At 46.0% G+C, this 22,382-nt stretch overlaps 1 protein-coding gene across 5 annotated transcripts in view; it reads right to left on the bottom strand.

The window, feature by feature from the left end:
* Positions 1-48: 48 nt before the first annotated feature.
* The window catches only part of pdzrn3b (PDZ domain containing RING finger 3b), a 127,157-nt gene continuing 104,823 nt past the window's right edge, over positions 49-22,382 (bottom strand). For 4 of the 5 annotated variants that reach the window (XM_024426813.2, XM_024426816.2, XM_042324281.1 and 1 more), the window contains 7 exons: positions 6,322-6,575; positions 5,353-5,440; positions 3,662-3,760; positions 3,344-3,406; positions 3,153-3,254; positions 2,889-3,005; positions 49-2,586 (listed from right to left, as the gene is read on the bottom strand). In XM_024426813.2, the coding sequence (XP_024282581.2) occupies positions 1,054-2,586; positions 2,889-3,005; positions 3,153-3,254; positions 3,344-3,406; positions 3,662-3,760; positions 5,353-5,440; positions 6,322-6,575 (2,256 nt within the window). In that variant the 3' untranslated portion in view covers positions 49-1,053. The remainder of the gene's footprint in view (positions 2,587-2,888; positions 3,006-3,152; positions 3,255-3,343; positions 3,407-3,661; positions 3,761-5,352; positions 5,441-6,321; positions 6,576-22,382) is intronic. The other variant, XM_024426814.2, reaches the window with a different exon arrangement.

The following is a 22,382-nucleotide window of genomic DNA, read 5'->3' as shown; positions in this document are numbered from 1 at the left end:
AAAACCTCTTGCGAATAAAAAAATCCCACACCAGCGTTTTAAAGCTCATCAAATATAAAACAATAATTTATTATTTCTCTCATTTTACAAGACATCAAATTGGGTACCTAATTAAGGGTTTGTTAAGCCGTGTTATTTGGAGGCTTACAAAAGGTAAAGGCGACTACAATGTGCTCTTAAAAACAAAAAGAACACGGAAAGATTCTGATTTCAACAAATGATCTGCTCTGTCCTGATACATACGCGAAGGTGGAATATGTAACAGACGATACACACTGGATGTATAACTTTTGAACAACAGCCCCCTTTCAGATCGTCAATAACGGAAGTGTTTTGTTTGCAGAGAACGAGGAGGTTTTAGTTACATTTACAAAAGTCCTCTCAGGATTATGTGTTGACCTTGAAGCTAAATATTTCTTTCAATAAGCAAAAGGTATGCATAACAGTAAAATACTGATAAGAGATACTTATTAAAAATGAAATAAAACCAAAAAAATATGTAAATGTTGGCTGCTGTTTACTTATGGCACAGTCTTTACACACTTTCAAAACCTTCCAAAACCAAAATATTGTTGTGAAACACTATCAATATTATTCAAAAGAGTTTACAGTTGAGCAGACACTCTTATCCAGAGCGACTTACAGGAGAAATTAGGGTTAAGTGTCTTGCTCCAGGGCATGTTGGCAGATTTTTCACCTAGTTGGCTCTGGGATTCAAATCAGCAAACTTTAGGTTACTGGCCCAACGCTCTTAACCACTAGGCTACCTGCTGCCCCAAGAGCAAGAACAAAGGTAGAAAAGTTACTGAAAGCATTTGAAAACAGTCTGATAATCATCCTTATCATGTCAATCATCTTCAAAGTCGATCCGTGGAACACTCTGTGGAGCATCTCCCAACCGCCTGCAGGGGTCAAAAGTTCATTTAGAAAAGGCTTTTCCTGTTTCATATTAACAAAATGTTGCCACATTGAACGAGGCAGGAAACTGTACCCCAATCCGTAGTGTCCTATTATTTACAGTACATTACACCGCAGGCCTGTCTTGTCTGCCTACTACACTGTGGTGACGGACAGGAGGGAGTTGTACACTCGCGTGCCGTCAGGTGACTTAGCACCGTGGGTCAAAAGTTCCTGGATAGTCATCCAATTGTCAAAGATTTTCTTGTTCCTCTTTTTCATCATCTTTTTGTGGCTCAGTTCAATGATGTTGGGCTCCTTCTTGTCATCGTCCAGGCTGGCCTGTTCCTTCAGGCAGTCGGCGCGGCTCTGCTTCATGAACTCGCGCCGCTGCCTCTGCTCCTTGGCGCGCACCGCGTGCTGCTTCCTCTCCCCCTTGCTCCAGTACCTCCCCATCTTCAGCTCGCTGATGGCGTCGTCGTCTGTGGTCATGCCGCTGCGCTCCTCGTGGATACGCAGGGCGCGCTCCTTCAGCAGCTTGTCCCTGACGGGCCTCTTGGTGATGTAGCGCGTGCCGTCGCTGCGGATCTTCACCTTCCACTCCATCTTGGGATCCAGCATGTCTTCGGGGTTCACGGGGTCACCGCGGCTGACCAGACTGACCAGGCTCATCTGGCTCTGGGCGTACTCCACGGCAGACTTCTGCTGGATCAGCTGCATGTAGCTTTGGTAGTGCTGGGCGTGGGCCGGGATGTGGGCGTGTTTGTACAGGGACCGGGGCTGGGCCAGCTTGTGTGTAGACTCTCCCAGCTTACGCTCCTTCCCCTCCGCCTGCAGGCCACACTCAGACTCCTTAGAGGAGGAGGGCCTGATTCTGCTGGGGCCACTGGCCTCCTGGACAGGAGACAGCAGAGGCTTGAGGATCCTGCTGTTGGGCCCTGTGCTGCTGGAGGCCCCAGACTCGCCCTGGTTCTCTGCCCCCCTGCGGAGGGAGTTGTCTGGGGACAGCTCTAGGGTGAGGGGGGTGCTGCGGCAGCTCTCACCGGTGTTGTAGGCGCTGGAGCTGTCCTTGTCTGACTTCTCAGGCAGCTCTGTGATGTCGGAGAGCTCATGGCGGCGCGCGTCGATGCTGGTGTTGTAGTTGTGGAAGCCGCTGTTGTGCAGCATCCAGGACTCGCGGTACTGCTCCCTCAGCTGCTGCATCTTGTGGGCCCGGACGATGTTGAGGCACTCCAGCTCAATGCTGCGCAGCTCCTCGTTCAGCAGCTCCAGCTCCTTGTCCACCCCCTCTTCGGCACCTCTAGCCCCTGCACTCTGGCAATACAGCTCCTGGGGGCCCGCCGCGCTCCTCACCTGGCACTTCAGCTCCAGGAGCTCTCGGAAGCGCTCACACTCGTCGGCGGGGATACCCAGGAAGTCAGCGTGGTCATAGTCTGCGGAGATGAAGGACTCACCACTGAAGGGCAGGTCAATGCTTCCCAGGGTGTCCTGGCTGTAGGCCAGCTTCCTGCGGCTGCAGCTGCCCAGCGTGTTGGAGGCCGCAGTCTGGTCGTCCCCCAGGTTCTCCTGCTCAGAGCTCTCGTCGTTGCGTGTGCTCTCGTCGGTGCGGCCCACCCCGCTGTCTTTCTCGTGGTGATTGGACAACAGGGTGGCTGTGTCAGTCGTTCCACCATCCTCCTCACGCTTCTTCTGCAACACCAGACAACAGGATGAATAATTGAATCACCTAACATTATTAGATGTGTTTTCTCTGTACTTATCATTGACTACAGTATGTGAACCTACCCGCTTCAGTACTACTAGATTTTGGTATGTAGAGTACAATGGGCCATTATGGCAACTGAGAATATTCAACTCTGTTTGGGAATTGGCTCACTGTCAGTGGACATGCAGGTGAGCATATGTGACTCTGTGATTGATTGCTGACTCATGCTGTGTGTATGCATGTGTCTACAGTTCTGAGTGGCTCTATGCCGGCTGCTGTACACTACCTGCTGCAGCATGCTGGCGGTGAACTGCATGGCCTGGTGGTGCTGCTGCTCCAGCATGTCCATGTGGAGGTCATCCAGGAAGTCATTCCTGTCATCATCCATCCAGCCCTCATCCAGCTGGGGCACAGGGGTAGAAGAGAGGAAGAGGGAGGATGACTTCAGTCGCTGCCAATTAAGGCTACAGTACAACTATACAGACAACTATACACAGTCTATGCATGCCTAGTACTATAAAGGATTCTAGGAGGTGGGTGGTGAGTTTACCTGGATCTCTGGTCTGGCCACCAGTAGACACACATTCTGATTCTCCTCACTGGTCAACAGAGCCACGGCATCCTCCCGGTTCTGGATCTCAATCCCGTTGATCTGCAGCGAGCAGAAGGAATGGAATTAGAGACGGGCTCGGAGCCGGTAATGCATTCATTGGAAGCATTGTGAGTGTTCTTTATCCTTACCTGGATAATTCTATCTCCCTCTCTGATCCTGCCATCCTTTGCAGCGATGCTGTTTGGGTCAATCTAAAGAAAGAGAGAACAGGAGAGGATTTTTCATTTCAAGCAGACCTCCGGTCGGAGACGAAAGACGCAGCAAAAAGAAAGTGGGAAAAACATCTCTGAATTAGGAAAATCAAAACCTGCAGATAGGAATTGCATTTACTCCTATGCAGAGGTGCGCGGTCTGTTACCATAAGATGATAAGTTCTATGCATCCATTATCCCCTTTTTTACACCCTAACAACAACAACTGGCCGTTGTTGAAGGTGCGCCACATACCTCACTGACGTAGATCCCAGTCTCGTCCTCATCATCAGTCCTGTAGCAGACGGTCAACCCAAGCTTGTCCTGGATGTTGGCTCTGTACAAATCCACTTCCTGCAACAAAAACAGCAAATTAAACATCCCAGATGTGCTCTCTCCCAATGTGCGGAGGGGAGTTCCATGGTTGCTGTTGTTTTCTTAAAGACACACCCAGCAGTATATTGAGTTCAACCTAGGTCCACACGCGCGCGCGCACACACACACACACACACACACACACAATGACCCATCAATCGTAATAATGACTCCTTTAATTGTGTGTGCAGCCTAGGCCCTGTAACTTTTCTAGGGGACAGTGACAGGATGAGGGATGATCCACTGGCTTGCAGCTAAGCAGTGTCCCGTTTGTCACTAGTCAACATCTGCAATCTGTAAGATACTGACCCTGGTAGTATACCTCGGGGCCAGGGGGTGGAGAGACGGGTTAACCCCCCCCAAATGCAACTGTTCTCTACCACAGCAGCTTACTACTGAAATCTCCAAAACAGAACACGCAGAAAACTCTGGGGTTTCAGATAGGGTTAAAAAGGAAAAGGAGGGATTTTCATAAACATGTAAACAAAGAGTAAAGTGTACACAACATGAGACCTAATTTTCACAAGACAGTGCATGTAATCGACTACAGTGACTTTCGCTTTACCGTGTCGTTACAGTGCAATACCCCTTTAAAAAGCCCCCAGCCTTTCGTCTGAATTGATAGTCAGACTAATTCAGGCTTTTGTTGTGGACCTACATCATAAGCCGTCTAAATGTCGCCTAAAATCACTATGCAAATGTTTTAACGCAAGCATTCCAGTGTAAGTGTCTGTGAACACTGGGGCAGGGAGGACTGAGACAGGAACCCCTTCAAAGGATGAACGGAAGAACATCAGCGGGATGGTGGTGGTGAGCTAAGATCACCACAGGGAGGCCACTGGCTCCTTTTGTCATTGTCCACAGTATTAAGATCGACCTTGGGTCTAGGACAAGGTCAGGGCAGGGAGTCTGTGTTACTGTGCATCTGCGCTTTTGGCTCGGACAGCTTGAGCTCCCTGGCTTCATGTTTGGCGATTGGTTATTAATGCACTGCAGTAGTTGGGAGGGGAGGAGGGAAAGAGGGGGGAGCACCCTGAGACCTTGGAGTCTCTATCTCCTGGCTACATCCTTCCTCATCAGGGCCCCATCATGCCATTGTTAATGTGCATCATCAGATCCATCACTCTGGTTCCTATTATCGGTGCCATCTAATTATCCTCAGTGCATAAGCCTCTTGCAGCGCCCCCCCCATCTAAAGCAAAGACGCATTAGGCGTTGTCACAAAATAAGTAATGATGTCACCATTTAGCATCTGCTCCTGGGTACTATGGAGCAAACAAGCCACTCGATTTCCGTCTGGCCTACATACTCAGTGTCGTTACGGGGATAGAGTGGGCTCAGCTCATCGATAACGGTGATATATTGGGAGAATGGGCCTTGCGGTGACTAACAGAGCTATTGGGACGGAGACACAGTGGCTCAGTGATGGGACGGCCAGAGGAATACGGCGTCGCATGTCTGAATGTTTATCTTCATTGAGATGGGGAGAAAGGCGGTGAGGTCGAGAGAGTGGGAGAAGAAGAGAGGGGGGATGGGTAGAGGAGGAGAAGGGGGAGTCGTCTGTATTTTACCTCATATTCCAGCTCCTCTCGCTCCATCTCCTGCTGCATACCCTCCAGGAAATCATTGGGGTCAAAGTACTCGTGCCCGGGGGAATGCCTATGAAAGCAATTCAACACAATAAAGATAGTTCCTACAGGCCTTGTCATGATTAATCTGCTATTACACAGAAATACAATCACAATACATGACAGTGCGTCAGTGTTAAGTGTGTCACTGGATTGAAATGAAATTATCCCAATGTCCCTAGCGTAAATCTTATCAAGTGACATCTCACGCAACCAGAGCTTTCAGTAAATTGTGAATTACTTGAGAATGGAAAACAAGTGCCCACATTCTTTTGTAAAAGTCTAAGTTTTAAATCAAGTTAAGAATTGTTTTTGGCCTGAGGTTAATCAGAAATGGAAATGCCATGTTTTTAATTTGACTCTGAAATCAATTAAAAATAAACCACGATTGACCTAGTAAAGGGCAACTGCTCCTGACAATAATGTGTTTGAGTACCCAGACTGTGAGCTCCGGGCCACACATAGACACAGCTAGCGGACGACAGACAGGAAGTCATTTAATATGCAAACACAAATTAACAAGGCCATCTTCATTTGGCCGTGTGCCCCAGGACTTGACATCTCGCTTAGTAACAGGTGTAACATTCACATCTAACTTCCGTTAGAAGGCACGAATACCAATTTGTTCGTGTGAAAACACACCAGGTTCGATTGTAATGAACTGGCAAAGTGACATTTTACAAAAAGCTGTATCAAAAATACTACATCTTTACTTGAGCCCTTTCTATACTGACCAGTGACATGGTCAAAGGACTGGGTAAGTTTTCAACAAACTAGTTTTCCCTATCAAGTCCTTAACCAATCAGTGACCATGAGGGAAAGGAAATAAGAAACCGAAGGATCTAGTCTTTTTTAACCCCGTCCCTCCCCTTAACCCCAACCCATCCGATTGGACAGTGTACTGTAACTCACTCCTCGGGCATGAGGTATTGCTCCAACACAGCCACGGTGGGGGCGGCGGCAGGCAGCTTGGTGAGGGCCATGATGTGTTGGAAGGTGATGTCTGTCTGGGTGCTGATGTCCACCACCTGGGTGTCTGAGGCAGGGCTGGAGGGTTTGGGGCGGGGTGCCCGGCGAAGCACCTGGACCATGATGGGCTCCTTGGCTGTGCGGAAGGCCTCCACTGCCTGGTCATGGGTGGCCTTGGACAGGTCCTTCCCATTCACCTACACACACAGACAGAATATGGTTACTTTGAGTTTATACCTATAGCCTTCCAGCCTTTGTGCTAACGCTAGTTAGTATTGGCTCGTGAAACTACCTCTCCCTTCCTTCATACTGGACACAGAGACATTAAAATGATATCCATGAGTTCATCGGACTCTGCTGGAAGTCGATTAAAGAGCCTCGTTGCCAAAATCCCGAAGTATCCCTTCAACTATAGAAGAACAGCATTAGGGCTCCCGAGTGACGCAGCGGTCTAAGGCACTGCATCTCAGTGCTCGAGGCGTCACTACAGACAACATGGTTCGATTCCAGGTTGTATCACAACCGGACGTCATTTCCCATGGGAATTGATGGGAAATGATGTAAAATATATCACTAGCCACTTTAAACAATGCTACCTAATATAATGTTTACATACCCTACATTATTCATCTCATATGTATATGTATATACTGTACTCTATATCATCTACTGCATCTTTATGTAATACATGTATCACTAGCCACTTTAACTATGCCACTTTGTTTACATACTCATCTCATATGTATATACTGCACTCAATACCATCTACTGTATCTTGCCTATGCCGCTCTGTACCATCACTCATTCATATATCTTTATGTACATATTCTTTATCCCCTTACACTTGTGTCTATAAGGTAGTAGTTTTGGAATTGTTAGCTAGATTACTTGTTGGTTATTACTGCATTGTCGGAACTAGAAGCACAAGCATTTCGCTACACTCGCATTAACATCTGCTAACCATGTGTATGTGACAAATAAAATTTGATTTGATTTGATTTGATTGGGAGTCCCGTAGGCCGTCATTGTAAATAAGAATTGGTTCTTAACTGAATTTGTTCTTAACCGAATTTGACTTTGAAAGGTCTCTTTAGTTTCTGAGAATAGTGGCTATATGACAGTTTTCTTGTACACACTGCTGTAACAACATGAACGCAAATAGTACATGGCGTGATGAAACCGATTTAAATGACGCAGTTTATCTCTCTCTCAATTGCTTCCCCATCTCTCTCTCTCTCTCTCTCCTTAACAGGCTGGGGTTTATTGTAAGTAGATGGATATCGCTCCCTCATGCTACACGAGCCCTGATACCATCATAGCATAGATGATTAAACCCTCAGATCACCGGATGAGTGTGACTGTGGATTTCCACAAAACCGGGAGGAGAGTCTTCCAGCCTGACAGTGGTGTGTGATAACTTTCTACTGCCTCAGTCTGTTTTACAGGGTCACCACCCCGACGAAGCAGAATAGGACTTTAATTAAGACTGAGGGCCCTCTTTAATTAATCAAGGTAGTTAGACAGGCTGCGTCGAGGAGCCCTTATTTAGTGAAGTCATTTCTGGGAAGTGAAGAATCTACCCTCCCGTCAGAGATTAGCAGGCTGATGCAGTTTGTTAACCAGGGGAGATTAATTTGAGCAGTGGGCCGGGCTGCAGTGTCACACAGAAGAGGCTAATGAAGTTGGGATGAGCCACTAAAGCCAATCCCCTCTCCTTATCAACCCGTATAATGAAGAGGATGTGTCATTGGATCTCATGAGAGATTTACAGCTTGTTACACATGCATTGTTTAGGGTCATACACAATCGTCAAAATACTATAGGATACTAAATATAATTTCATTAAAATGTGTAGCTATCCATGTTTTTACGTGACAAAGCATGACAAAGAAAAATCCTGCAGAACTGTGGAACGTGCTGCACATGTTCACCAGAGCAAAAATCATAGCCCAAAAAACTAAAGCAGGAAAGTCATTACGATGCCAAGAAGACAGCACCGCAGGAGAAGAGCCCTCCTCCTGCGAGCAGTGCAGCACGGCACCCTGGGTCAGCAGACTGCCTGCCTCTACTCTCGGCTTATCAGGTCTCTCCCAGAGCCTCCGCCAGTTCCGCCCTCCATCAGCGCAGCATTTGGAATTTGTTCGTTTGTGATTCCTGGACGTGTGAGAGCTTTGATAGGATCTGAGCCCGGGGGCTCTTTGCAGTTCAGAGGCTGGCCACGCTCTCCTCTTCCCCCTGCCTGCTTCTCCACACACACGGCAGCCAGGCCGGGGCCAAGAGTGCACACTGTGAGCTCCCTGAGAAGACTGATAAAACCCTGTCTCAATTTAGAAAGACTCAAGTGATGCAATGGAGCTGGATGTCATTAGACATGTTATTCATAGTTTGAAACCTTTGTCTCTCCCTCTCTCTCTCTCTCTCACACACACACACACACACACACACACACACACACACACACACACACACACGATTAAAGTGTGTAATTGGTTGATACTGTTTCCTCTGGCCATATTTTGTCTCATTCTAATTCACAGCTTAACTGGGATACTGTAGAACAGGGACAGCAGCAATGTCAAGGTGACTAAATTATGGCATGTGTGCCACCCTGGATTCTGCTTCCAGTCTGGTTGTGCTATCTAATGCCCACTATAATATCCACCACTCCCAAGTATTTGAGAGAACTTGCCAAATGTTTGTAGTAAATTGCCAAGTGCTCTATTGTAATATCTTAGAATGTGCTCCATTCTAAGACATTACCACAGAGCACTGAGTGTGCACGTTTTTGGAGGGAGGATGAGGGGACATTGTGCACTTCAACTTTGAAGAGGTTATGTGCTCACTAATAACCAGAGAGGATTAATGCTAATCCCAGCCTCCAGGATAATTGGATCATCTCAAACGGGTTCAACTTCCACATCACAACTTGGCCAAAAGTAAGAGCTTCCATTTACAATTTGTATTGAATAATCGAGAGAAAATGGAATGAGAAGAAATTTGCAGAATCATTACGAAATTGAAATAAAAACTTTTAAAAAGTAATGTGAGGACGAGTGTTGAGAAGGAGGCTTTGAACACAGACTACACACAAAGAAGGTAAAAAATTAAGTTCCGCTCTCCCCTTTTCTGTCCCTCTTTGTCCATTTCTCTGGGTTAGCAGTGTTTGTTCAGATCAGCTGTGAGGAACAATCTTGTCTGTGTGTCCATCCCTCTCATAGACAGGCCTGGTTGCCCTGGAATCCCACTGGTCCTTGAAGGCAGCGACCCGGAGACAATGCCAGACCCCCTCCCGGAGAGCCCAGAGAATCCCGCCTCAGCGCCCTGAATGGGGGAGTCCCCTCCAAGGCAGGAAGGGGGTCCCACGGCCCTCATTCACCACCAACACTCACCTCTGACATGGCACTGCCCAGTGCACTAAGTAAGACACGTAGTATTCACAAACACAATATGCACAGCTCGCTATATCGCTGTCCGTGCAAAACCATGTGCCGTCATAACCCTTTATCTTCACAGAGCCCAAGCATTCACATTCGGTTGTTGAAATTGAATCACTGAATACTGTCAAACAGTAATGAACAGTATTTCAAGATTTGTTATCAGTTAAAATCGACGTACTTCTAAAATGTTATCAGCTGTGACGTTTGCATCAGCATTATGCGAAGCTTTAGAAAGCAGCAGTGAGTGACATGTAGAAATGACTATGTAAACCTTTTGTACAGCCCTCCCTCAGTGAAGGGTCTCGTCAATCCAATTTTACTGACAAGAGGGCAACGAGCTGCCTGGTGTATTTGTGACTATCCAGACAGACGGATTTACTTTGACATGCCTTTCCTTCCATTAAGACAACACATCAGATCGCTGGCTCAGACTCGATATGAGTTTTGGAAGAAGTGGGACTTGGTATGCTACATAGAAGACTAAATGTTCTGCATTTTGACATTGGTCATAGAATGAGCTGTATCTTTTAATGTTGGACCTCAGACATTTATTTATTTATTATTTTACCTTTATTTTACTAGGCAAGTCAGTTAAGAACAAATTCTTATTTTCAATGACGGCCTAGGAACAGTGGGTTTACTGCCCGTTCAGGGCAGAACGACAGATTTGTACCTTGTCAGCTCAGGGATTTGAACTTGCAACCTTCCGGTTCCTAGTCCAACGCTCTAACCACTAGGCTACTCTGTTAAGCCCAGACATGTGTCCACGTCCTGGAGGTAATGAGGAACTCAAATGGAAAGCCCAGCCTTCCCTTATCCTCACTCAACCTCCCTCCATCGCCACACACCACTAGAATGCAAATCAGGTCCAGATTAAGACTTTGGCATGAAGGCACCAGGTAGGTGTGTGTGTATCAGCCTCTCCCTGATTGCTGACCTGCTGCCAAAATAGGCTTATCTGTCTGTTTGAGAGAACAGTAACTTTCATTCTGGCACAAGGCTGTAGCCTTCAAGTCATGTGGGGAAAAAAACATCAACAGTGCCAATTTGGAGGTGTATTGTTTGCTATCTTCAAAGGCCTACACATTTGAGCCAAGTCATACAATGCAACATGTTACATTTGTCTGTGCTATAGGGCCTCTTCTCACTCTGAGAGATTGCCTAGAGATTGAGGAAATTCCCCTCGGCTAGACCTTTTACCGGAATGTAAACTTGCGAACTTGTCACGTCTCGACATCTACCTCCGGAGGTCCTGCACGACACTCGGCCGACAGGTGCCCTGCTCCAAGCAGGGCAGTGTAAAAATGAAGTCTTGTTAAGCCCAACACTTCTACAGGACAAAAAAACGTAATAGCAGAGCATTGTTTTTGTAACAGCGGAAATGTATAGGCATATTTCTTATATTAGACTTGTTTGATTGAGTTTTTACCTGAAATTGCAGTCAAAGCCGGTTACTCCGAAATTGACGCTGCCACTTTAAGGGAATATCAGAACACAATAAATGTTTTCAATGCAAAACCAAGCAGGAATGCAAGCAGCAACTACACCTTGAATTAACAACTTTTTCAGTCGCAATTTTTTTTCTTCATCATTCATGAAGCATGGTTTGTTCTAAGCAACCTAGCAATGGTTCCGCTATCGTTGGCTGAAGTTAGTCAGTTAGCTAGTACATTAGCTGTGAGGAGGATGCAGACATTGTGTTTAGCTTGCTATCTACAGGTAACTGCCAAAATAAAGGAAACACTTGAGTAAATGAGGAACACAAAGTATATTGAAAGCAGATTGTTTCCACAGGTGTGGTTCCCAAGTTAATGAAGCAATACACATCCCATCATGCTTAGAGGTAAGGTATAAAAATGCCCAGATGCATGTAGCTGTTCTGGTGGCTCAACACCCTATTAAGAGACGTTGTGTTGGTTTTTTCCTTTATTTTGACAGTTTCCTGTAGTTATGTATAATATGAACAACACTGTATGATAACGTTACTGTACATTTACATTCATATGAGGGGGTAAGCCTTCATTTTTCTCTATGATGACGTTACTTGATGAAGCAAATGTTGTTAGCTAACATTAGCTTGCTAGCTAGCAGCTGTGAAACTTTGGCTGTTATTGTCTTGCAGCTAAATTAATGAGTTTATGGAGGAGAAAATAAATCATTTAAATGTCTGCACCTGCTTGTGAATTTTTCCATTTTTCAAGAGTGTAATATGGTTTTGTTGCATTAATCAAGATTGTAAGATGGTAGATGCATGGAAAGTTTCTCGCATAGCTAGTTGAATAGTAGTTTGCATGCTTTCTGGCCAGTGGATAATGTGATATTTACGGTACATTTGATCTGCGAAGCAAGAATGTCACCCGTACTCTCTCTCGGCACGGAACATTCAATTGCTAATGCAAACTGAAAAGTTTATGTACATGTTATGTGTATTTTGTCCCAATGCCTCTCTTCTAACGTTTGTCTATCTGAATAAGTTTATAGTTGTTCAAACTTCAACAACTCCTTTTTAAAAGAAGAGTACGTCATTAAAGACAGACTCCTTCTTGTCATTTTGATGAAGCAGACAGTGAGGTGAATGGAGTGGAAACTGCCAGGCAAAAGAAGATGCCTTTCAACAGTGGGAAGGCAGGAAAGCCCTGGGAACCTCAGTCTATAGACACTTGTTCATAAGGAACCATGAGTGGCGATTGCTTTTCTCGCTCTCTAAAGTCTCTCTTTATGGTCCGATACACTTCTTAAGCAAATTCTTCAAAGTCTGCATTTTTCTGAAAACAGAGAGAGAGGAGGGCTGATGTGATAGAGAGAGTGAATGGAGGCTTGAGAGCTTAGTTTCAGGGGGCCTATAGCTGCTTGAGTGGAAGCGGGAGCGTTCCCAGTGTGGGTCAACCACAGTTAATACCTCTTTTATTTAACGTTGAACCATTTAAAAAAAAAAAAAAAAAAGCAGTACGAATTGAAGAGCTTGGTAATGGTCTCTCTCAGAGTGTGCGCGGCTTGTGTGTGTTTAATTCTTTTGACTGACTGTGGGGAAAGTCTTACCGCACTCCGACAGTTAAAAACACAGCAGTCTTTATTTACTGCAGCAGGCAGGCTTTACGGAGGATTACAGAACAAATAGCGAGAAACTTAACGGCGCTAATAAGCACGGCGGGCTGAGAAAGACACTACTGTTGCTGTCTCCTAATCGGATTTAAGCATGGGACATTCTGTTATCCACAGCAGATCGGTAAAATACTCCGAATCACTTCCTTCAGGCATTCTGCTGCCTTCCTCTGTCTTAATGAGCTCAGCGTCAGGTGCTAATCAAGAAAAAGGGGCTTTCCTAGTTTCTCACACTAATGGAACCAGCATTATATTTACATTTGACCTTTGTCATTTAGCAGACACTCTTATCCAGAGCAACTTAGTTAGTGCATTTGTCTTAAGAAACTCTAGCTAGGTGAGACAGACACATTTCACAGTCTTAAGTACATGTTTCCTTAATAAAGTAGTCCGTGCTAGTAGAAAAAGACAAGTGGGAGTGTTAGTGTTTTTTTCCCCCCACCATTTGGCTGCCAGAGCAGTGAAGAGCTTTGACTGGGATGAGTGGGGGGTCCAAAAGCCCAGAGGTGAAAGAACGGAGTGCTCAGGTTGGGGCACATTTCACTTGCAATTTGAACAATAGTTTTAACTGAGAAGATGACTGAGAACTGCTATGAACCAGGCTGTGCTGTCTGGCATTCACTTACAGTGGTCAGGATTGTTAAGAGAATACTGGTTGGAATATGTTCAAAGATTCATCCACCAACACTGGGGAATATATACACCACTGTTCAAAAGTCTGGGGTCACTGAGAAATGTCCTTGTTTTTGAAAGAAAAGACAATCTGTTGTCCATTAAAATAACATCAAATTGATCAGAAATACAGTGTAGACATTGTTAATGTTGTACTATTGTAGCTGGAAATGGCAGATTTGTTTTATGGAATATCTACATAGGCTTACAGAGGCCCATTATTAGCAACCATCACTCCTGTGTTCCAATGGCACATTATGTTAGTTAATCCAAGTTTATCATTTTAGAAAGGCTAATTGATCATTAGAAAACCATTTTGCAATTATGTTAACCCAGCTGCAAACTGTTGTTTTGATTAAAGAAGCAATAAAACTGGCCTTCTTTAGACTAGTTGAGTATCTGGAGCATCAGCATTTGTGGGTTCGATTACAGGCTCAAAATGGCCAGAAACAAAGACCTTTCTTCTGAAACTCATCAGTCTATTCTTGTTCTGAGAAATGAAGGATATTCCATGAGAGAAATTGCCAAGAAACTGAAGGTCTCATACAACGGTGTACTACTCCCTTCACAGAACAGCGCAAACTGGCTATAACCAGAAAGGAAAGAGGGGTGGGAGGCCCCGGTGCACAACTGAGCAAGAGGACAAGTACATTAGAGTGTCTAGAAACAGACGCCTCACATGTCCTCAACTGGCAGCTTCATTAAATAGAACCCGCAAAACACCACCAGCCTTCTAGGCAGAGTTGCAAAGAAAAAGCCATATCTCAGACTGGCCATTAAAAAGAAAAGATTAAGACGGGCAAAAGAACACATACACTGGACAGAGAACTCTGCCTAAAAGGCCAGCATCCAGGAGTCGCCTCTTCACTGTTGCCATTGGAACACCGGAGTGATGGTTGCTGATAATGGGCCTCTGTACGCCTATGTAGATATTCCGTTAAAAAACACCTCCAGGTACAATAGTCTTTTACAACATTAACAATGTCTACACTGTATTTCTGATCAATTGGATATTATTTTAATGGACAAAAAAATGCTTTTCTTTCAAAGACAAAGACATTTCTAAGTGACCACTTTTGAACGGTAGTGTACATCGTCAGTCACATGCTTCATTAGGAAATGTGTTAATGATGTACCCACAATAACAATCCGGACAACCCAAAAACCCTGGATGAACGGAGATATCCGTACAATGCTGAGAGCCTCTCCCAGACAAGCTCAACACATTCTGTGCTCGCTTCGAGGTAGACAATACCGAGCCATCCACGAAGACTCTCGCTGCTCCATACAACCAGGTGATTCCGCTCTCCGAGGCTGACGTGAGGAAAACTCCAGATGGCATCCCTTGTCATGCGTCTTCAGAGTGTGTGCTGACCAGCTGGCGGTGTGCTCAACCTGTCCCAGGCTGTAGTCACCCACCTGCTTTAAGGATACCACCGTCGTCCCAGTAACCAAGAAAGACAAGGTGACATGCCCAAATGACTCGCCCTGTCACGCTCACCTTAGAGTGTAGGAGTGCTTCGAGAGGTTGGTCATGGCCCACATCAAGGCCATCATGCCAGGCACACTGGACCCACTCCTAAACATGAAGAACGTCTGCTCGTTCCATGGCGTAGACTAACCAAGGTGAATCCAGGTCAATCCCTTATTGATGTCACTTGTTAAATCCACTTCAAATCAGTGGATATCATTTTTAAGCCTTGAGACATGGATTGTGTATGTGTACCATACACAATCCACAGGGAATGGAAGTAAAGGGAATGGAAGTAAGAGCCAGTCGCACTGGTTTGTGTCAAGAATTGCAACGCTGCAGTTTTATTTTTTCACACTCAACAGTGTCCTGTGTGCATCAAGAATGGTCCACCACCCAAAGGACATCCAGCCAACTTGAGAGGGAGGCATTGGAGTTAACATGCGCCAACATCCCTGTGGAACGCTTTCGACACCTTGTAGGGTCCATGCCCAGACCAACTGAGGCTGTTCTGAGGGCAAATGTTGTACTATAAATTGTGCCTTCCTGTATTATACTTATGCCAGAATGTATTATTATATTCTCATGCCATTTACTTTATATTCATATCTTTTCTTATTTCTCATTGTTGTTGCATTGTCGAGAAGGAACCCGCAAGAAAACATTTAATTGGATGATGTTACCATGCGTATCCCGTACATAAGACTAATAAAAACTTGATAGAACATCTGAACGTGAGGTAGAGTCTGCGCGTTATCCTCATGGTTGCCTCTATCTGGTTCTCCACAGTGAGGGCAGGGGATGGAGACAAAAGGGGAGCGAGGGCTCGACCCGGTGGGGTACTAATCACCGGCAGTGGGGCTGAGACCCAGGGCTCTGTCACCCTTCATTAGCGCTCTTATCTCACTCCGCTGGCCCACAATCACCCAGTCTCAGAGCTGCAGCCAGCCAGGCAGAGCAGCAGCACACAGGCTCATTTCTCCACACACCCTCTGTGAGGACTGACAGCAGATCCTATTTTATTCCAGCAGGCAGCAGGCAGCAGCTCCATGTCTGTTAGCGCTACCATCATTTACTCAGGACGGCACCATCACAGATATAGTAGTCTCACTAATATGTAGAGCCAGTAGAAACAGCTGCTGTGTGTGTGTAACCTAGGGCTTCCTCTCTCAATCATCTCAGAAAGCTCCCCCCATCCGCAATCAAGCACACATACTGTGGTAGACAGACGGACACACGTTACAAACACAGCCAATCAAAATAGACGTTCAAATGACAGTGACTGGTGGCACCAAGCGGACTCCTGCAGGGATCACAGCAGGGCCCGGGGCATCGTCAGCTCCTCATCTCCACACAGGGATCATAGCTTTGGGTCTCAGGTGGTCCCACAAGTCACAGTAAAACACACCCTGGTCACCACATTAACACTTAGCACCAGGGGCCTGAATGTAGCATGGGACAGTGATGGGCTCCCGGTGAATAGCAGCTCAGGGAGGGCCCTTCCTGCCTCCACATCATAATGAGCCTCCATCATCTGCATTAAAATGTCCCCCGCCACTTAAAACCCTTCCCTCTGTCGGTTCAGATGGCTTCTTCATGATGGTATATTGCAGACAGACACAGGGGACAGATTGGTGCATTCACATGGTAGGCCTACATGCACACAGATGATTTGTTTGGTTCTCTCTTAATCATGTCCTATCAGTATCAAATACATGACTGGTCTCTGGCTTTGTGCATAAGGCCCCAATGAAGGAGCTGTGTAACTGTAAATGAATAGTAACCACCCACACATAGCACAGGAATGGGTTTCGTTTGGATAAATGAATGCAGATCAAAGTACACAAGAACATTTCCCTGATAGCAAGAGGTGATACTACCAAATGCATTATCATGAGTCTGAATAGTCTCTAGGTCTACAGTTGTGGCCAAAAGTTTTGAGAATGACACAAATATTAATTTCCACAAAGTTTGCTGCTTCAGTGTCTTTAGATATTTTTGTCAGATGTTACTATGGAATACTGAAGTATAATTACAAGCATTTCATAAGTGTCAAAGGTTTTTATTGACAATTACATGAAGTTGATGCAAAGAGTCAATATTTGCAGTGTTGACCCTTCTTTTTCAAGACCTCTGCAATCTGCCCTGGCATGCTGTCAATTAACTTCTGGGCCACATCCTGACTGATGGCAGCCCATTCTTGCATAATCAATGCTTGGAGTTTGTGGGTTTTTGTTTGTCCACCCGCCTCTCGAGGATTGACCACAAGTTCTCAATGGGATTAAGGTCTGGGGAGTTTCCTGGCCATGGACCCAAAATATCGATGTTTTGTTCCCCGAGCCAATTAGTTATCACTTTTGCCTTACGGCAAGGTGCTCCATCATGCTGGAAAAGGCATTGTTTGTCACCAAACTGTTCCTGGATGGTTGGGAGAAGTTGCTCTCGGAGGATGTGTTGATACCATCTTTATCCATGGCTGTGTTCTTTGGCAAAATTGTGAGTGAGCCCACTCCCTTGGCTGAGAAGCAACCCCACACATGAATGGTTTCATGATGCTTTACTGTTGGCATGACACCGGACTGATGGTAGCGCTCAAGCTTTTTTCCGGATGCCCCAAACAATCGGAAAAGAAAATGACTTTACCCCAGTCTCAGCAGTCCAATCCCTGTACCTTTTGCAGAATATCAGTCTGTCCCTGATGTATTTCCTGGAGAGAAGTGGCTTCTTTGCTGCCCTTCTTGACACCAGGCCATCCTCCAAAAGTCTTCGCCTCACTGTGCGTGCAGATGCACTCACACCTGCCTGCTGCCATTCCTGAGCAAGCTCTGTACTGGTGGTACCCCGATCCCGCAGCTGAATCAACTTTAGGAGATGGTCCTGGCACTTGCTGGACTTTCTTGGGCGCCCTGAAGCCTTCGTCACAACAATTGAACCGTTCTCCTTGAAGTTCTTGATAATCCGATAAATGGTTGATTTAGGTGCAATCTTACTGGCAGCAATATCCTTGCCTGTGAAGCCCCTTTTCGTGCAAAGCAATGATGACGGCACGTGTTTCCTTGCAGGTAATCATGTTTGACAGAGGAAGAACAATGATTCCAAGGACCACCCTCCTTTTGAAGCTTCCAGTCTGATATGCAAACTCAATCAGCATGACAGAGTGATCTCCAGCCTTGTCCTCGTCAACACTCACACCTGTGTTAACGAGAGAATCACTGACATGATGTCAGCTGGTCCTTTTGTGGCAGGGCTGAAATGCAGTGGAAATGTTTTTTTGGGGATTCAGTTCATTTGCATGGCAAAGAGAGACTTTGCAATTAATTGCAATTCATCTGATCACTTTTTATAACAGTCTGGAGTATACGCAAATTGCCATCATACAAACTGAGGCAGCAGACTGTGAAAATGAATATTTATTGTTTTAAACAAGACAATATAGATCTCTAAGCGAAAAAAGGTGGCTTATTCATGTTTATCGTCGAAGGAATGAGCGTTACACCGAGGCCTGTACTCAGGAGCGTGATCGATTTGGAGGTGTAGGGTCCGTCATGGTCTGGGGCTGTGTGTCACAGCATCATCGGACTGAGCTTGTTGTCATTGCAGGCAATCTCAGCGCTGTGCGTTACAGGGAAGACATCCTCCTCCCTCATGTGGTACCCTGCCTGCAGACTCATCCTGACATGACCCTCCAGCATGAAAGTGCCACCAGCCATACTGCTCATTCTGTGCGTGATTTCCTGCAAGACAGGAATGTCAGTGTTCTGCCATGGACAGCGAAGAGCCCGGATCTCAATCCCATTGAGCACGTCTGGGACATGTTTAATCGGAGGGTGAGTGCTAGGCCCATTCCCCCCAGAAATGTCTAGGAACTTGCAGTTGCCATGGTGGAAGAGTGGGGTAACATCTCACAGCAAGAACTGGCAAATCTGGTGCAGTCCATGAGGAGGAGATGCACTGCAGTACTTAATGCAGCTGGTGGCCACACCAGATACTGATTGTTATTTTTGATTTCGACCCCCCCATTTGTTCAGGGACACATTAGTCCATTTCTGTTAGTCACATGCCTGTGGAACTTGTTCAGTTTATGTCTCAGTTGTTGAATCTTGTTATGTTCATACAAAAATGTACACATGTTAAGTTTGCTGAAAATAAACGCAGTTGAAACTGAGAGGACGTTTCTTTCTTTGCTGAGTTTATATCCGAAAATAGCATGCACACATGATAGAGGAAATATCATGTCCTCATAAAAGGAACCGTCCCACCTGTCCGCCTGTCCTCCCACACAGTAACATCTGACACCCATATCCATATGGGTCCAAATGATGATGTCTTTCTATTTCAGGAATCTGACTGATGTTTGTGGCAAATGTAATAATCTTTGTGTCATTGGTATAACCTTCAGTGTTGTATTTCCATCTGCCTGGTAGAATGGGGCCAGAGACCAACCCATGTCACTCCTGGCTAAGTGAAGAATAATGCTTTACAATATCCACTCAAAAAGTAGCCAGCTACTGAACAAATACACCATAGTGGGATTTCTGTGATACTGGCCCATATCCAAATAACCATACTAGCGTACTAAATAGTTTGCGGGAAAAAATGTAGTTTTATAGTATGTGGAATTTCAACAAAACCCCCCACTATATATACACACACAACAGTATATGGAACCCATTCAAATTAGTGTATTTGGCTATTTAAGCCAAACCCATTGCTGACATGTGTATAAAATCAGGCACACGGCCATGCAATCTCCATAGACCAACATTGGCAGTAGAATGGCTTTACTGAAGAGCTCAATGACCTTCGATGTGACGCAGTGTCATAGGACGCCACCTTTCTAACAACTCACTTCGTCAAATGTCTGCCCTGCTAAAGCTGCCCTGGTCAACTATAAGTGCTGTTATTGTGAAGTAGATACGTCTTGGAGCCACAACGTCTCAGCCGCGAAGTGGTACGCCACACAGGTTCACAGAACGGGGCCGCAGGGTGCTGAAGCATGTAGTGTGCAAAAATCATCTGTCCTCAGTTGCAACACTCACTACTGAGTTCCAAACTGCCTCTGGAAGCAACGTCAGCACAATAACTGTTCGTCGGGGGCTGAAATGGGTTTCCATGGCCGAGAAACCGCACACAAGCCTAAGATCACAATGCGCAATGCCAAGCGTCGGCTAGAGTGGTGTAAAGCTCGCCGCCTTGGACTCTGGAGCAGTGGAAACGCGTTCTCTGGAGTGGAGAACCATGCTTCACCATCTTGCATTCCAACGGACAAATCTGGGTTTGGCGGATGCCAGGAGAACGCTACCTGCCCCAATGCATTGTGCCAACTGAAAAAGTTTGGTGGAGGAAGAATAATGGTCTGGGGATGTTTTTCATGGTTCGGGCTAGGCCCCTTAAATCCAGTGAAGGGAAATCTTAACGCTACAGCATATAATGACATTCTAGATGATTCTGTACTTCCAACTTCTTGGCAACAGTTTGGGGAAGGCCCTTTCTTGTTTCATTATGGCAATGTCCTCCTGCACAAAGCGAGGTCCATACAGAAATGGTTTGTCGAGATCGGTGTGGAATAACTGGACTGGCCTGCACAGAGCCCTGACCTCAACCCCATCAAACATTTTTGGGATGAATTGGAATGCCGACTGCAAGCCAGGCCTAATCGCCAAACATTAGTGCCCGACTTCACTAATGCTCTTGTGGATGATCGAATGCCGAAATGCCGAGTATGTAGTTTAAGTACAGCATGTAGTACACTAGTACGGGTATTCGGACACGGCCACTGTGTATCAGAACAATGGGTGCACTTCCATGTACTTTTATCGTATCCTTCTTCTGTGGAGTGTTAGTGATTCTCCCTTTGTGTTTTGTGCATTGCATAACTTCTTTCAGAATGTGTTTGTTGCGTCTGTGTTGCTGTGTCTACATATAGCGTCTGTGTTGCTGTGTCTACATATGGTGTCTGTGCTCCTCAGTGCCATCCTCGGCCTGAGGAAGGAGGGATGGGGGACAGGGGGATGGAGGATAGGAGGGACGGGGGCTGGTGCGAGGAGGAGCACTCCCCCCAGTGGCTGCTAGCCACCTGCTCCAGTGTTGAACAGATGTGGAGGCGCACCAGGGTGAACCTGCCTCTTATTAAACAGTGTAGTGGGCTCCTCAGCGCAGCCTGCTTTGTCTGCCCACCCCGCCTCTGTCAAGCCTCATTACCAGGAGAGGGGGAGAGCTGTCCAGGAGCTCCACATGTCATGATGCTTTAATGACAGGGGTCCTGACAGTGGGGGGTTGGGGCCACGGTGGACAAATATTTTCATCTCATTCTCTTCCGTCAGGCTGAAGGAAGACGTCACGCTTAAAATGTCTTTGGCCAGTTTCATGTACATCTGATGAATATCAGAATACTTTGAAGTGGAAAATCTTGCTAGCAAATAACGGGTTCAATAGTATCTCCAACAGTTAGCTCCGATCACAAATGTATCAATCTCTTTCTTTACCCCCAAACTGTCCCTCTATAACGAGCACTGTAAACGACGGCACAGTAAAGCAGCAGTGACAACGTTGTTGAGGCCAAGTCCAGTCTGGATCGGAGCTTAAATGGGGGGGCTTGTGTTGAAGCTCTCATTAAGCCCGGGGTCTTATACAAGACACAGACCGGCGCCGCGGCTATTACAGGCCACTTGTGGAGAGATTAGGAGCCGTGGGTCAGACAGGACTGTCACACAGAGTTTCCAGCGGCCCAACCATCAGTGCCCTGACAAAAGCAGCTGAGCTTGCATCTCTGCACGGCGCTTTTTGAAGAGTGAGCTTGGGGTTCAAGCCTGTTCCAGGGGTCAAGTTTCTGTAGAGGGGACTGAGACAGTCCCTCCTCCCTCCCTACTGCACCTAACCTGCCCTACTCAAAGCTCTAATTATCTGGACTTCTTCTGCCTCCAGGACGCCGTTCACGCTGCTTACTAATACTCATTCCTTAACAGTGGCTTTTCAAAGGGTATCTTGATTGAAATCTTTGCCATAACCGATTCTCACTTCTGGCATACCAACAATCACTGTCACGGCAACCAACAATGACCGTCACGGCAACCAGCTATTGCTGATTCAGCAGGGATACCTGTTGAAATGCAATTCTTATTAGAGATAACACATTCACTAGATAGGAGACTCGTATCCATAACAGCAATGTTTTCCCTGTCTGGGAGCAGTAGGTGTGTGTAAACGGTGAGATGTACAGAGAGCAGCATTGATTGTTGTTCATCATTAAACCCTTAGGGAGCTGTGTGTGTGTGTGTGAGGGTAGAGTGGTGTGGGCAGTGGGCCAGGCAGCTTGATCAAGA

This window comes from Oncorhynchus tshawytscha, linkage group LG07, assembly GCF_018296145.1.
Source record: "Oncorhynchus tshawytscha isolate Ot180627B linkage group LG07, Otsh_v2.0, whole genome shotgun sequence".
Taxonomy (NCBI): domain Eukaryota; kingdom Metazoa; phylum Chordata; class Actinopteri; order Salmoniformes; family Salmonidae; genus Oncorhynchus; species Oncorhynchus tshawytscha.
The sequence above is the reverse complement of the archived record's forward strand: the minus strand, read 5'-3'. Positions and strand labels throughout refer to the sequence as shown.